Source organism: Culex quinquefasciatus, chromosome 2 (assembly GCF_015732765.1).
Source record: "Culex quinquefasciatus strain JHB chromosome 2, VPISU_Cqui_1.0_pri_paternal, whole genome shotgun sequence".
In the NCBI taxonomy this organism is placed as follows: domain Eukaryota; kingdom Metazoa; phylum Arthropoda; class Insecta; order Diptera; family Culicidae; genus Culex; species Culex quinquefasciatus.
Genome location: NC_051862.1, coordinates 150,758,145 through 150,775,232, shown reverse-complemented (window position 1 = coordinate 150,775,232; position 17,088 = coordinate 150,758,145). Strand labels below are relative to the sequence as shown.

General features: G+C 38.0%; 1 protein-coding gene across 1 annotated transcript in view; it reads left to right on the top strand.

The window, feature by feature from the left end:
- Nucleotides 1-870: 870 nt before the first annotated feature.
- LOC6032965 (carbonic anhydrase 2) overlaps nucleotides 871-17,088 on the top strand; it is a 45,942-nt gene continuing 29,724 nt past the window's right edge. Inside the window, exon 1 of the mRNA XM_038258435.1 lies at nucleotides 871-1,343. Coding sequence (XP_038114363.1) covers nucleotides 1,310-1,343 — 34 coding nt within the window. The 5' untranslated portion in view covers nucleotides 871-1,309. The remainder of the gene's footprint in view (nucleotides 1,344-17,088) is intronic.

Here is a 17,088-nt window from a genome sequence, read left to right as displayed (position 1 = left end):
AGGGTATTCATTCGCTTAATTCTACAGTAGTTCTTAAGATTATTTTTATTCTTATTTGAGTTTGATAAAATATTTTGAGAAAAATCGTTACAGTTCCACACAAACATAACATTTCACGGGATTTCGCGGAAAAAGACAAATTTCGCGGATTTCTCGCTGTCCGCGAAATCGTGAAATTTAACTAACCCTATTGACAATCAATTCTTCTTTAAAAAACGAAAAACAAGATTTTTTCAGTTTAAATTAAACTTTAAGTGGCTATATCTTAAAAACACTGCGCTTTACCAGAAAATCTGTAAAGTACTCTTTGGTTACAATTTGATTTCAAATTTAAAAAAATGAATAAAAGAAGGTTACTAAAATTTATATTTTTTCCAAATTTGTATCAACAACTGTCAAAATTTTGCGGCGCCTTGTATGGGTTAACCAATGACACAAAATTGTTTCTTTGGTCATAGGACCCCACAAAGTTTGAACCAAATGTAATCAATCGATTAAAAAATTTGAATTACTTTATTTAAGTTCGACCTTTGAAAAAAAGGTTTTAAAAATCATGCAAATTATTCAAATTTATCACTCCTTCCGCATTAACCCTAAACCAATTTCAAAAGCAATTTTCGCAATTAAAAGCCCAAGTTCACAACTTTTAAGATAAAGTCCAAAGCCCACCCATCGCGTACACTACCAACACGGCATCAATTGCAATCGTTTAGTGCGAGACTGCACACAGGAATCAACAACAACAACGGCAGCGAAACTAACACTAGTCGGCGCACTTATCACCCCAATCCGCTTGTGTTTGTCGTCGCGGCGGTCGACCATCATCCGAGTGGGCCAAGCAGCCGACGAGCGCGGTATATAAGGTGACGGTCCGAACTCGCTTAGGCGCTTACTCGTCAATCAGTTGAGCAGGAACCTCGTAACAGAACGGACGCGTGTGCTCTTTTGTAACCTTTTTTTGTGGTGATCGTGACGGTAAAGTTGGTGAAGCGAAAAATTACAATTTCAAATCCCGTCGGCGAAAAAATCTTCGGCGAGAAAGTGATTGGGATTCTGAAAGTAAAAGACTTAAATCGCAGAGACTTGCTGCTACTGGAGTAAAGGTAGTGCAGCTAAACAGCAGAAAAGAAGTGCAGTTGTGCAGTTTATTGTGGTGGGGCAGTGCCTGATCGTGGATTGGAAAGTTTTTTTTTTGTTTTAAAGCCTTCTAATAAATATTAAATTCGAGCGGCCGAACCTCGGAAGAATTGCGCGGACCTTAACTTTGTACCTGTACTAAGCAAAAACCAAATAAAAAACAGCAAACACCATGTCGAAGGTCTGGGGATACACTGAGCTGAACGGTAAGTGAAGCTAGAAAGAATGCGGTTGCGTAAATTTACATGCAGTTTGATGTAATCGCGGGGTGAACTTTGCGCGCCTCGATGAGGCGGCGATTGTTTATTTTAATTTAGGGGGAAAAATAACAGGCTAGCATAAACGAGTGATTTACAATATGCAAATTGAGATCGGGACTTTCCCGGCCATTTAGTGAAGTTTAATGAATGTTCTAGTTGTGACATGACTCGGCTTCTGGTCTGGGGCTTACTTCCAGTCAAGGGTAACATTTTACGTTAATTGTGTTGCTGACACAAAATACTCGGCATTGATCTTTAAGCTTGGTTGAAATGAGGTGATTGAAGGAATTTTGTGTTATTTACACCCTAAGGCACGAACTAATTTCGCACAGGAATGTTGAAATCATTAAATCACGGACATTATTTTCAACGTATTGATTTCCGTTTCTTTGATTATTTGTTTGACCTATAATGAGAATGATCAAAGTAGATCGTACACGTATTTTTGTGTAACTTCAAGCTTAACTTAATTTTTTAAAAATTCAAATCAGGTAAGACTAGGGCTTTGATAAAACCTTAAATTTAAAATTAAATTGACTTAAAAATAGAAGTTTGCTACACACTCAATAGTTGTTTATTTCCTAAAATGTTTGTATAAATCTTCTCAAATCTGTTTGAAAACTAAACATTTAAAACTATTTATCAAAAATTCCATCAAAACTCGGAACTACCCTAACTCAACAAGGACCGCCATGGTCACGTAGTGCAAAATATGTGCCAAATCGCGAATATTAGCGATCGAGTGATAACAAATGTTGGCACCGGAATGCTAATCACCGTAAGTGGTTATCAACACAGTCAATGGCGAAATTTTATCATCCTTATTAATTTTCATGTGTAAATTTCATTTTTTGGTTTTTCTTTCATGACAATTTATGTTTTAAAAAAACTTTAAAATTAATCTTCAAACCAGTAATTTAAATGTTACAATGAACATATTAAAACAAGTTTATTACAACTTTTTTATTAAATCATAATTTTCACGTAGCTAAAAACTTTTTTTATCAAAAATTCTCCATAACACTTAGAAGACATAAATTCTTTGTATAAAACAAGATAGAAATTCTTTCCAAAATCGGCAAATTTCATCAAATAAAAAATTGATTTTTTAAAAATATTTGAAAATATCTATCTGAGGGTGGAATTTTCTGAATTGAAGGTTGTGAAGAACAGTTTTGAAGAAATCATGTGTTACACTCTCAACTAATTACAACTCATTTTTTAGTTTATTTATAAGTTTTGCAAGAGCAAATAGCATTTTTTCAGACAAGCATATTTTCGGACTTTTTTCACAGAGGTCATTCTGCTTTATTTATTTTTGAGACTTCGGATAGTCAAATCATGAAAATAAATATTTTGTTTCGTGTTTTTTCATTTATTTTCCAATTTCAAACATTAATTACGAGTTCTGTGACCCCATTTTTTCAGTATTTCAACCCGCCAATTTGGCAGCCATCTTGCACTTTAGAGCATGTTACGGGGAATATTTGAGCTTTACAATCAAAAACAAGACAACGAAAATTAATTGTTTTTTTCTTGTTTCGATTATCCGAAGTGAAATTTTCCAAAGGCCTTCGGATAATCGAGTCTGGACTGTACTATATTTTTTTCCAAATATTGATTCTACAAACGTTGTTTGATATCCCCTAAATAGTTTACAAATAATTGTTACAGGTTATTTCAATGAAATAAAATGTTTTAACCAATTAGTTTTTTAAATAGCCGAAATAATTTTTTTTCGACAAAACAAAGTTTTTAATTTTTTTTGAAAATGTACACCCGAGCAGACGGAAATAACTTGGGAATAACATTTTTTGATATTTGAAAATACTAGGCCAATAACATTTTATGTTATTTATAACAAGATTTATTATTCGTCGTTATGATTTTTTTGTTTTTGGATCGTTATTGTAATAACAGACAGATAACACTTTTAGTTATTTTTCGAACAAATCTTTGTTATTATTTTTTGTTATTTTAACAACTAATCCGATTATCCCAATAACAGTTGGAGTTATTCTTCCATAACAAAAAAATTTATTTCAAAGTTGTTTGGGCTCTCAACCAATATCAGACCAATAACAAATTTTGTTATGATAACATAAACTGTTATTGAACTCTTATGCAAAAATAGATTTTGCAGGAAAATTCCAAAACACTTTTTGTTATTTTAACAGTATTTTTTATTGAAATGGTATGAATTTTGTTATTACCATCAGCCCGGGCACTAACAAACTTTATTTTATAATTTAAAAAGAATTACCAAATTTGGCATCAAAAATGACTCAACTTTCTTTAAAGAGGATACAAATTTTTCGTGATTTGGGTCAAAAGGTTAGGGGTAATATTGTTTTTTTGGTCCTTTTGAAATGTGTGTCTGCATTCCAAAAACAAATAAAATATTTTTGAGAAAATTTTCGGAACTTTTCGAAAACATATTTTTTTGATTAAGATTTTTTCCAAAACATTTTTTTTAAATCATTACTCGGCGGCAAAATTTTGGTCCATACTTCTCCTTGAATTAAAAGTTGCGGGTGTTTGCTGTGTATTAAAAAATGTAAATATTAAAAAGTACGTATTTTGGGAAATAAAATTTTTGTAAAAAAGTAAATAAAAATCACCATTTTTTCCGTGTACATTTTTTTTAATAATTCTCATCAAAACCTACAACTTTTCCGAGGACACCATATCGGCCAGCAAATTAAAAAGTACGGATTTTAGAATATTTAGTACCATTTTTTGTATGGACAGCTACCAACATTGAAGGGAGCCTTATATGGGTGAACCAAAGAAACAAACGGCTTATTTGGTCATAGGGAAGGATCTCACAAATTTAAGACCAAATCAAAACACAAAAAATAAAAATTGTCTAAATTGGCCGATTTCGTAGAGAACTGCTCATTTGTAAAACAAAATAACAACTTTTTTGAATTCATTCAAAATTAAGCTTTTTTAACACAAAATTGTAAAATTACAGAGTTTTCTAAAAGAACCGTAAAACGGGGTGACTTTGATAGGTTTGAGATTTTTCCGCAAAATGAAGAGTACAAATTAAATAAGTACGAAATGATTTAGAATCATACTGACCGTGGTAGAGAAGTGTTCAGTGCAATTTCCCAAAAAAAATCTTTTCAGAAAATTTTGAAGAGTTTGAAAAGTTAGTTAACTATAGTTATGAAAATGATGATGAAAGTCATTATTTTAAATTTCTCAAAGTGTCATGATTTTCTCAATGAACATGATTTTGAATTGGAAAACGGAATACATTTTCGGATTCTTTGGACAATTTTCCACTAGGAAAAGGTGGAAAAAAGTTAAAATTATATTAAATAAGTTTGTAAATAATAAATAACATGTGTTTCTAAAAAAACAATCAAAAACAACTCCAAATTTAAAGGCAATTTTAATTGAACAAATTTCATGTAAAAACTTCGTGATTCGAATTCAGTATAAAACGCAAAATAACGCAACAAATGTCAAGCAAAATTCCAGCTTTTAACAATTTTACCTAAAATTTACATGTATTTTGTTTAAAAGCTTATAAACTTAGTTAACTAAATATAAACATTTATTTTTTTCTTAAAACTATATCAGCTACTTAAGTGATGGTACATTAAACGTACAAATAAAGTTTGAATATCTTAAATATGATTTTAACAAGAAAAACTCACCAAAAAGTCACCCCGGAATTTAAACTGAGAATTTTTAACGTAACTATTTTTCTAAACATTATAGAAAAAAATTTTTTTTTCCAAAATATTGCATGAACTTTGTGTGGCCTACCCTAGTACATGTTTTAAAAACAATAATCTTGAGAAAAAACCTTACCAGTTGGAAAATATTCCAAATACCAATTGAAATCCTATCAAAGTCACCCCGGCTTACGGTATATAAAGTGCCATCTCTTTTTTGGCAACACGACTTTTTGATACATTTGTTTCATCAAAAATGTCAGACTAACAAGAATACTTTATTTTTCATTTGAAATGTTGCTTGAAAATTAGGCTTGAACATGATTCAAAATGAGTTATTTAAGGTGTAGGAGTCGTCTCCCTGGGTCCTGTCTCGGTGGAGTCGCTGGTAGGCAGTTGGACTCACAATCCAAAGGTCGTCAGTTTGAATACCGGGGTGGATGGAAGCTTAGGTGTAAAAAAATTGCAGCTGCCTTAACAATCAAGCCTTCGGACAACTACACAGAAAAAAAAAATTAGGTAAATTTACATCATTTATGATGTACCAAAAGTGCACGTCGTAAATGATGCTAATTTAAATTAGTTTCATTTTAAATTTACATGTCATCCAACGTAAACGGGCCGTACGAAAAGGAACTTGAAATCATGTAAATTTCCGATGAAATCAACGTAAATTTACCAAAGCTGAAATTTTTTTACCCCGTTGAATCTAGAATCTGATGTAATTTTCAAAAACATTACGATTTGTGTTTGCACGCAAAATACTTAAACAAAGCGTTTATTTGCAAATGCTCAACACAAAACTCAAAATCAATGCTTATGAAAACTGTCTATCAGAATCTAAATTCAACGGGTTTAAAGCAGCAAAAAAATAAAAACGTTTCGTATTGTCACTTAAACTATCATCTCGGTCGTGAGCATATTCTGAATAAGTAGCATTTTGTTGACTAATTCACAGTTATACAAAGTTTGCTTTGAAAATTAACGAAATCACATACTGCTATTACTCACGGTTTTATTAGTAACGTCATCGTTTAACCATAGTTCAACCGGTCGGTCGGATTTATGCTGGCTGGTGTAACACTTGCTTTGAACGTCCTAGGGGATTTAGAGTCGGCAATCACCTTGAGCCGCTTAGACGGCATTCGAGAGGTCGGTCCAACAGGTTGACAATGTTCGACGATCTGATCTGTCGAGCTCCGCAGCGTTACGGATTCGATGTCGGGCTATTGAAGAGGGAAAATGTTTTAAATTTTCTTTTTTATATCATAATAAACTTACCATTGCCACCGTACTGCTCGTCATAAGTCTTGCTAAGGATTGCCGAGAGTGTGTCGCTCATAGAATAGTTGAACATTTTACACGAGAAAACTTGCGGCATGATGTTGAAGGCCACGATTGGTACAATTGGCCTAAAGTGACGAATCAGTGATGAAAAAGTCGACATTTGGAGAATTTTCCCGTCGCATCTGAAATAAATCAAATTTGTTTTATTAATTTGAAAATTAAATTCAGTTGAAAAGCACACTAAGAGCATTTATGTGATCTTTTATCTGTCTTTGCTGCTTTGTACAATATGTAAGTACTTAAGCACATTCATGTAAATTTGAGCTCACTTTACAAAGTTTAACAAAATTACTCACTTGCTTTCTTAAACAGCTCAATGAAAGATCTGGCTTTCTTAAAATCCAGCATACGTCGTCATCTTCGAACAGCGGTGAAACTATCGGGTCGACCTTCCGTTTTTCTGGAAAATATTTAAAAATATTCATATTTAAATTGAAGAGATTCATAAAAAAAAGATTTACTTACCGGTGGTCCTGTTGTCACAAATGGAACGTTAGAATTTGATCATTATCAGAATAAGATCATTCTATGCTACAATACCTAAAAAAACGTATGAATTGAAAGAAAAAAATAACTCAAAATCTAAAACAGACCAAAACACTCGACCAAAACAACAACATACACGTTTCACGAAGGTTGTAAAGAAGCTACCGAAGATGACATTAAAACCCTATATAAAAGTGTAACAATCAGTCTCTAAAAAGTTAAACATCCGAAACGTGTAATTTGCTAAAATCCTCTTCCCTCTTGCGGTTAATGTGAGAACTAAGTATCCAAGACAACCACCAGAGAGAACACGTTTCTAGAAAAATACTGACTTAAGATGAAGTTCGAGTGCTGTAACTCTTCGAAAACGTGTAAGTTTTTTGTCATCATTTTCGCATTTTCTACTACTTCTCCTGCAGCGTGCCGTGCTTGTTTACTTTTTAAAACCTTTAAAACATGGTGGTGAAGAAGCTTTGATTTTTATCGTTGATTGTTGTGTGTTAGCAATAGTTGGGCTACCTTGATTTGAAGTAATCTTTCTAGACTATCAAAATTGGGCGCTGGCACCCGATCACAGCATCCCAGACGGAAACGGGGGGCGCGCGTCTGGCGTTTGTCTTGGGCATTGCGCCAGATTTCTGGCGGATTTTCCCCCAGATTTTTCCCAGATTTCTGCCAGTAATTCTGGCGAATATGACACAAACCGGTCGGGCGTGGTCAACCGATTGAACCGATTAAATCGGTTATGCGGTTTGACAGATGGATTCGACCAGATTTTCGCCGGATATGACGGACGACCTGCGCCCGATTTCGGGCAAAATATCTGGGAGAAATTCTGGCGGATTTCGAGGCCACTTCTTCTTCTTTGTTTTTATATCGGATTGTTGAGGTTATGTTTACTATTTTTAAATAATGAAACAAAACAACCAATGAAGAGCATTTTATTCGCAAAAATGTAGAAAGTACAAATTCTGAATGAAACAATATGTTAGTCCTATCTTGCTGGTTCTTGTTGAACAGCGCTCTCGGTCCCAAACGCCCGACAAACCCATCGTTAGCCTGTGACAAATCCGTTGGCCTTTCTCGTTTCGCCTCTACCAAATCTTCTCACCCGGTACCAGCGCGTAATCGCTTCCTCCGTAGGTTCGACAGATCTTGATCCAAATGTTATCCGGGCACGTTCAGCAGTCGTTCCGGGTGGACCGAATGACTCTGTTGATCCTGTTTATTCTCCGACTTAGTTCCGTGATTGCCTTTACTTCGGACGCGTTTTTGTCGAAGTGCTTTTTCAGGGTTATCTGTTAGGAGGGAAAAGCAGGGTTAGAATCGTTTGTGTAGTATTCCGGGATGTGATCTTACCTGCGATACCAGATACGGACTGGACTGGGCGTTGAAGAGCTGGATCTACAGCCAGTCATGCAGTTGTTGGTGTCTAACTGGAAGTTGCACTCACTTCTGCAGCACACACCGTTCCAACATCCGGTGTAAAACCATGCAACCGAACTTGCGCGTACCGTTCCGCACCGGGAAGTGAATCCAATGTCTTCCGACCCGAGGAAGAGCCCAGCGTGGTCGCTTTGTTGATCAGTTCCTGCATGAGGGAGGAGACTACCCGGATGCCGCAGCGGTCGTAGATTCGCAGCTGCGGTCGCGGAACATCCCGTGGAATCGTCGGAACGCGACTTTCATTTGCTGCTGCTCTGGGATTTTTGCTTGGGTGAGACCTTGCGCTTCAGGATGTCCTACACCTTCAGTTGGCCCGGGCAGTGGGATCGTGTGTCGTGGTGAGACGCGGCAACGGCCGAAGTGGCCATCAGCGTGGCCCAGGCACCGGACGGGACTGAGAGTGGAGTCGTCAGAATGCCAAGTGTTCGAAAAGTGGGGTGCGTCTGGTACAGATGGTACTGCTTGCTGGAACCGGCTTCCGGCGCTCCGACCACTATTCTGAGATCGTTGGATGCCATCATGCCGTCAATGCGCGAGAAACTAGCTTGTTCTTGAGCACTTCTCGCAAGAGCGCATCGTTCGCAAAGTACACCAACCACTGCAGGGCACGTAAGCATTTGTACCGCACAGAGGATCCTGCCGAAGAACTGTACACCTCGTACAGAACCGAGTACAAGTTCCGGATGAATTCGGCACCAGTCCGCGCTCCTCCATGAGGCACGCAATCCGTACTTCTCGAGTGGCGTTCGGAGGTCGCGTAGCTAGATTGACACAACTCGTTCGGACGGCGAAGGCGCTTGGATCGCCAGTTTCGCTCGAAAGAGACGCGGCCGTTGTGAGGGTTGCAAGCGTGCCTGCGGTTATGATAATTGTTCCGTGTGGTTGCGCGAGCAGTGATTGTTCTTCCACTGCACGGTCCTCGTCTTTCCGGTGTCCTCGTTGATCCACTGCATTGAGTGAAAATCGATCGTGCAGGTGCGTCCGAGGGTGCGTTGGCATTCATGACGCTCAGCATTCGCACCACATTGGCAGTTCCTCGATCCGGCGTTGTGTTAAAGTTTTTTTCGAGGTGCTTTTTCAAGATTTTCTGTTAAGAGGGAAAAGTAGGGTTAGAATCGTTTTGAGATTATTCCGGGATGTAATCTTACCTGCAATACCAGCCGGTAATGCACGAACTATTTCCGGCTGCAGGAGTGTTTCTAGAACATCTTGCAGTTGCCATGGAGGTACACGTACGGGCTGGACAGTCATGCAGGTGCCGAACTGATGTTGCACTCGCTTCCGCAGCACACACCGTTCCAACATCCGGTGTAAAACCAAGCAACCGAACTTACGCGTACCGTTCCGCACCGGGTGAATCCAATGTCTTCCGACCCGAGAAAGAGTCCAGCGTCGTCGCTTTGTTGATCAGTGTTTGCATGACGGACGACGAGGTGGACGAACCGGCGCGGATTCGTCGTGAAGCGACTTTGATTTGCTGCTACCAGCGTGGCACCGGCTCGAGACGGGACTGAAGGGGGAGACGTTAGAATGCCCTGCTCGGCGTTGTACGCAAAGGTGTCCGAAATTAAGGGTGCATCTGGTACAGATGGGACAGCTAGCTGGAACCGGCTTCCGGCTGATGATGATTGGTGGCGTGGTGGTGATGATGACCCGGTTGATTGGTTGAAATCGCTGAATTGTAGACTGCGTTCAGCGTAATGTTTCCGTTGTCTGGGGCCAACGACTTCAGGTGGAGCTTGCTGGTAGACATCTGCTGTTGGTGGTCTTGTGGTGCAGCGCTGGTTTGGTGGAGGCATTTTGGTTGATTGCGGTGAAGCTCCCGGACGACGAAGCCGAAGGTCCTGGCATTACGTTGGTCGGCGAGTGGAGCAAGGTCGAGCTGATCGAAAGCATGGACATGCTCATCTTACTGGCCATCATCTCCGCCGAGTTGAGGTTGCGACTGACGAAGGGGCGCTCTGGGCGACTGGGCCGCGTAAACGGACAGCTGGTTGATTTGATGCATCACAGCTTTTCAACGGAAATGCATTCCAACACTTCCGGTAGCTTCTGCATCAGAATCTCTGCCATCTGCCAGTGCTCCGACCACAATCCTGATTTGTACTGCACCGACGGTTCAGCCGGGACATCTCGTACAGGACCGAGAACAAGTTCCGGCCACCAATCCACGTTCCTTATCCGTGCGCCTCGAGTAACGCGGCCGTGGAATGTGTTGCCAGCGTTTTTGACCTCGGCGTCGTCGGTTCCCTGCTGTTGCGTGCACGGTCCGAGTCGTTCCGGCGCCGAAAATCGGAAAACTGAAAAACTACTGCTTCGACCTAGCAAGTTAAAACGTGTTTGTTTTCTTTGAAGTGTTTGCCAGCTCTTTTCAAACTACACGACAAAGATGTTTCAAGCAGTTCGAGCTCGAATCGGGCAGTGAACCGCAAAGCGGGGACCACAACCATGATTTTCTTTTATTTGTGTCTAAGCTTACCCCCGACAATCGTCCGCCGTCGCCAGACACACCATCTACGCCAGATGTTCTTCCGTGTGGGATTTTGCTATCGCAATTGCAGCTTTTCGTGATGTTTGCTTTCTCCCGACTTCTCACCGGAAAAAAGCCCCGAGCCCAAGGCAGGAACCGGCATGGCCTATCTACAGATTTTCCATTATTCGGAACAGTACACGGAAGAACCACGCAAGGTGAGGGCTGTCGTGATCCGGAAAAAGACATCTTATCGCTAAGGGAATCAGCGGCGGAACTAAAAACAGGTAAAACTGCGTTGGGTTAGCGACGGAGCTGCGGAAGAAGCGCCGCTGATCTAAAACGTTGTCCAAGGCAACAATTCCACCCCTCGCCGTAGAGGACCAACATTTACCCGTTGGGAACATCTGGATTCATTACTTGGAAGTTTCTTGGCCAGCCGGGTCGAAACGGCTTGGTTTTGGTTCAACAATTCTTGATGTTGGCTTTCCTCAGGACCACCGACCGTCCGGAAGCCAATGTTATAGCACCGGGAAGAGAACTCTAAGACGATTTCGCCGGATACCGATCCAGATACCGGATTTTGCCGGAAGAGATCCGGCCGCAAGTTTTTACTGTATGACGTACGCTGGGGGAGTTGCGACAGTTGAATGTTTACATTTGGTGCATGTTTTTAAAGTTGAGTTGTCTCCAAATTCCTAAAAAAACACATCAGAATCTGATAATTATTCAATATCCCGACAATTAATGCTCTTATCATATCAAGCAACACAATGCAAATGATCGAATTGTAAACAAAGAGTATCCTGCTCATGTCAGTTGATGTTTACATTAGGAACGAACAGGATAGACTCTTTGTTTACACTTCGAGATTGGCCGAATTACATTGTTTTGCTAGAATATAACTTTTATCTTGAGTACAATTGTTTGTTTATATCAGATGCTAAGACTTATTTCAAATTTTCTGAAATATCGACGAACACCAGACGATTCTTGCAAATGAGTTTTCTAACACCACCAACACTTCCACTTCCATCTAAATGATATGAAAGTCAACAAACAAATGCTTAGATTATTGTTTTAAATGTTAAATCCAGCTATTTACCTTTGACCTCTTTATTCCACTCCGCACAAACAAACATCAGCAGATTTGTTCTCGTCTTCTACTTGAGCTGTCATTTGCGAAACAAATTGAATTTTAAGTGGTATTTAATTTAAATGTTCAAATTTTTAAATCAAAAGTGCATTTACATGCTTTTCATATTTTCAAATTTTAGATTTTGCGAATCCAAAACATTCATTTACATGATATTTGTGCGTTACGTTTAATCTCATTTTAAATTGGGGCTGTTTAAATGCAATACAACTTTTTACATTGAATTTCAAAATTACATTGAGCATGTTTACGATAAAAGCATGGTTTCAGTGTCGGGTAAATTTACATTTTTTTTTCTGTGTAGTTTCGACTAGGAATCTCGCAATCGAGAACGCCAAGGCAATGCGGTTGAGCGAATAATTTGATTATTTTTTTAATTTGATTTTCTAAGCAAATATTAGTTTAAAATTCACTTTGAAAAATCATTAACACGTGGTGACTGCTCCCCAAAAAACTGATAAGACATTTCCAACCTATCATCACGTGCCTATCTTAAACCTGCCAAAACGCAATCGACTTTATGAAAATATACAGCCCTCAACAACAATGGCCGCGCGCAACCACCAACCAACGTCACCATCGCTAGATCATTGCATTCGTTGAGTGATTGATTAAAACAAAACACATCCATCAATCAATCATAATTTTCTGTTCGAAACTGGTTAATAATCTGCGCGTGATTGTTTCTATATTTTTTATCGCCACACTTGAGTGAAAATTGAGTGCAATTTCCCAGCTCACCATGGTATGTAAATAGCCCGACTGATCAGTACTTGAAGTAGTCCCACGTCAAACTCTGAAAGGGTGCAAGGACACGTGGTCGAGGTTGCCCCAAAATGGCCGCAATTGATTGGCATAATTTACAACAGGTCGTGGATTACAAGTTGAGCTCGAACAATTTCAATATTATAAATTACTGATAAGGTTTAACTCGTCCCGTCAATTACGCACGTGCTGATTGTGGAGCAACCGTCAATAGACACTTTCGATTGTGAGCAGTAGGTATAAAACTAACGCCAGTGCCAGCGGATTAGGTAGCGAACAAACTAATTTGATGTGGTAACAAGGGCCACTTGACTCATTGAGCGCGCAGTTCAACAGTCTTCAACGCTTCGCGCCTACGCCTTTATTGCATCCAATTGAAACAATTGAGGCTAGTTAATTCAACACAATTCACACTTGTTTGACTAGCTGGAATCGCCCGCAGGAGTGACGATTTATCGTCCAGTCAAGAGATTATGCACCTGGCTTTTGTTGTTTTAGACGCTATCGACACATTCCAGAACGAAATTTTTCCAAATCACTTCATTCCGTGAATCGTCCGGCGGTGTATCATCATCATCCCGCGCGAGGCTAATAGGGTATATGGCCCTATTTTGGACCTACTATGCAAAGCGTTAACATATTTCGCATGGTTCTCAGGAACGGTCTAACTAATTTGGCTCGTTTCAGGATTGTTTTGTGCCTTAATTTATGCTTAACAAAGTGTACTATTGAAAATTGAAAATAATTTAGCCATTTCATTGAATTAGGAATTTCAAGTAAAACATTTTTTGGATGCATTTTGGACTTATTGAATGTATTTTGGAGACATCGTTGAACCTATTTTGGACCCACACTCTGATTGGTTGAAACTTTGACAACTTGAATTGCGGCGTGCGGCGTCAAAACGCACACTTACAAACGCTCGGGTTGATAAACCAAAGGGCCTATCCACGATTTAAATTGGAAAATATTTATTTCAGAATTTAAATAATTATTAAAAAATAATTGATTTGAATTTGAAAACGTGTTTTAATTATATTGAATGGAAAACTCACGCATCCTTAGCAAGTCGCTGTCCTATTTTCCAATTTGCGTATTCTTCCGACTCAAGCATTAGAATATAGAAAAGGGTTGAGACGTTATTATACGCAGAGCTGAAGTTCAAATATTACCTATTAAACAATCAAGAAATTTTAAAGGGAGATTATAGCTTGTAACTTGGTGTGAAACTTTCGCATCTGTTATGTTAAAATTTACAGTCGCTTGACAGAAAGTTTAACTACATGTTTCACTTTTAAAAAACAATGTAAGATTTGACAAGATTGCCTACCGTTCGGATCGCGTAGTTTCAAAATTGATTATATTATAGGTGTTGAATAAACCATGTAACTAGTTATGTCTCAAATCAAAAAATATATAAAAGTACAAAATTAGACTACATTCTCATAGTTAACATCGCATTTACCTCCAATACCACAATTTGTTTTCGAAGATTTTTATTTTTCTAACAGTTGCAATGATTTCATTTTATCTCTCCTTTCCGGAGCTTGCAGGAAACGATCCGGGATGGTCTGAAAGCTGCAATTTGCCCAACTAGCAACACTGCGAAGTGCACAAAGACTCAACTAGCTCTCCATTCATCGAAATTGTTTCACACACCTCTTCTTTCAAAATCTCTTAGATTGTTTTTTCGAAATGATTTAAATTCCCACAAAAATTTATAAATTTTCAAAGCTGGAGATACAGTTACACTTCAGAATAAGGAAAAATGAACAATAATCGAAATATTTTGATCAAATTTATGGTTTATTTGTGTTTCTAATATGATTGACGCAGTAATCTAAAAGTGTAATTTATTATAAGCCAACGCTGTCCATTGTGTAAAAATACGTTATAAATACCTGTATTTTTAATTATATATATTAGGCTGGCAAGAAAAAATATTTTTTTGTGAAATCTCAAGAGATACCCCTAGGTTCAATTGTTTAGGCAATAATAAGTAACTGTGCCTATTTTGAGCCAAATCGGTTAATCATCATCGTTCCAATACACTCACATCGCACTAACACATCGACATTGGTGATGATGAGGCGTTTCACCTTAAAAAGTCGCTTTTTATCGTTGAAGTTTATATGGGAAAATCGCAAAAATGTTTTCAGAAAACATCATTTCAGTATTTTTCTGCCAGGTGGCACGGGTCTCGCCCAAAATAGTCCAAGTGTGAGATCCTGTAGGAAATTCAATTCCCTGCAACTTTGTCGAAGGGTCCACAACGATCCGAGTTGATCCTGATGAATTATTAGCAATGCGATGAAAAGAAATCGGCTTATATACTGGGTATATAAGAAGTACATAAGAAAATATTTAAAAAAAATAACCTAAAATCAGGATCATCTCGGATCGTTTTGCACCCTTCGGCAAAGTTGAGAATCTTACACTTGGACAATTTTGGGCAAGACCCGCGCCACCTGGCAGAAAAATACTGAAACGATGTTTTTCTGCATACATTTTGCGTTTTCCCCATATAAACAACAACGATAAAAGCGACCCTTAAACCTTAATACTTATTTTTGCCTAAGGAATCGAGTCAGAGGGTATCCCTGATGTTGATTATTTTATTGTTTTCCAGTAGAGAGCATTTAAAAGACGTGCAGATGACAATTCAAAGCATTTTTAACTTTTATAATTCGTATATTTATCGAAAACTAATCGACTAGCGCTTAGGACCTTTTTAAAACCAACCCTAGATTTTTTCAAATAAATTCATACGACCTTATCGAAACCACTCTTGAGCAAGGTTGACAGCGCCTGTCGCGGTGACAGCTGACGATTGAATGAACTAGGCCCTTTTGGTTTTTCAATCGTTTCCAGTTCAATTCCAGCAGGGTAGCCAGATTGCATTTTTGAAGCAAATATTAATTAAAAGGTGCAGCTGAATTGGGGAAAATGAGGTTGCGAGAAAAATATATCAACATCAGTTTAAATTTTAGGTCAGATTGCAATCAGTCTTAAAAATCATCCCTACCTTTATTATTAATTTGCATGTTTATCATTAAAAAATCATATTTTCATTGTTTCTGTTTATCATTTGCTTTTTAAAGCTTAGTTTTATTTGAAATAATTACAGTCGGAAAAACTAATCCAAATTAATAAGTAAAAACTTGGCATTAAATTTCAATTAAGTATCGAAATAAATTCATAAACAAAACTGGCAACACCTTGTTATACATGTATTGGTGATAGCCTTGAACTGAAGGAAAAGTAGCTCCAAAAACTGATCCAACGCGGCTGATTTGAAAATATTTTTTCAATTGAGTTTTTTTTTAACTATAGATCAGTAATTTCAACGGTTTAGTGACTAAAAACATATAAGTATTAAATAAATAACACTTACATTACTCGGAAACCGGCTGAAAATAGCTTGATGCTAGTGAAAAACAGAATGTTGTACAAGGTGTCCCGAGCCAAAAGTGATAAGCAACGAGGCCGAAATTTTTGGACCTAATCGATGTGCTAGGAAAATTATAGGAAATGCGAGTTACATTGGAAAAAGTGGCTGAACAAGCGGAAATAATCAAAAATGTTAACATTTTTGGAAGAGGTAAGCTACAAAACGATCCTGCTTACACTTTCTGTTGGTTGGATTCAGTAAATTCGTACTTTAAAAGCCTGAACTACCTTGATTAATAAAAATAGGTCCAAAATAGGTACTAGGTCCAAAATAGGGTCATATACCCTAATTAGTTTGAAAATTCCCACAGGTAGACTAACTTGTGATTGTATTGAAAAAGGCCTTTTGTTTTTCACCGTCCACGTGTGCTGTTGAGGGTGGTCGTGGCGGAGGGGTCTACTTGACCAGGTCTATTTTGTAAACTAAACTATGCCATGTCACGTGGTGTCGTGGGTGTGGGTTATTTTTAAGCGTCGCGCGTCGTGTGAGCAGTTTAAAATTATAATCCTGATCGATACAGATTGGTTTGAATTTATATTTAAAACATTTGATGACGACAGGAGAAGGCTTTCACCAAAAACAATGCTTTTATCATACATTAAATATAATAAACTGACAGCATCTCAATCTCTCTGATTGTGTTAAATCAGTTAAATTTATAGATTGGATTCAAGAGTTGATTGATTAAAAAATGTTTGCTCAGTTAACCCTCTACTGCCAATTGTTTATCCCTTCACTTCAATATGTCATTTTTGTATTTTTTGTTAAACGAAAACATTGCTTTAGTTGTTTGTTTTATTTTAATATTGTTTTTGGGAAGTATTTTAATCATTTTTCAAGTTTTTGTTCCTCGACTCTGGCCGGGGTCGAGGGAGGGG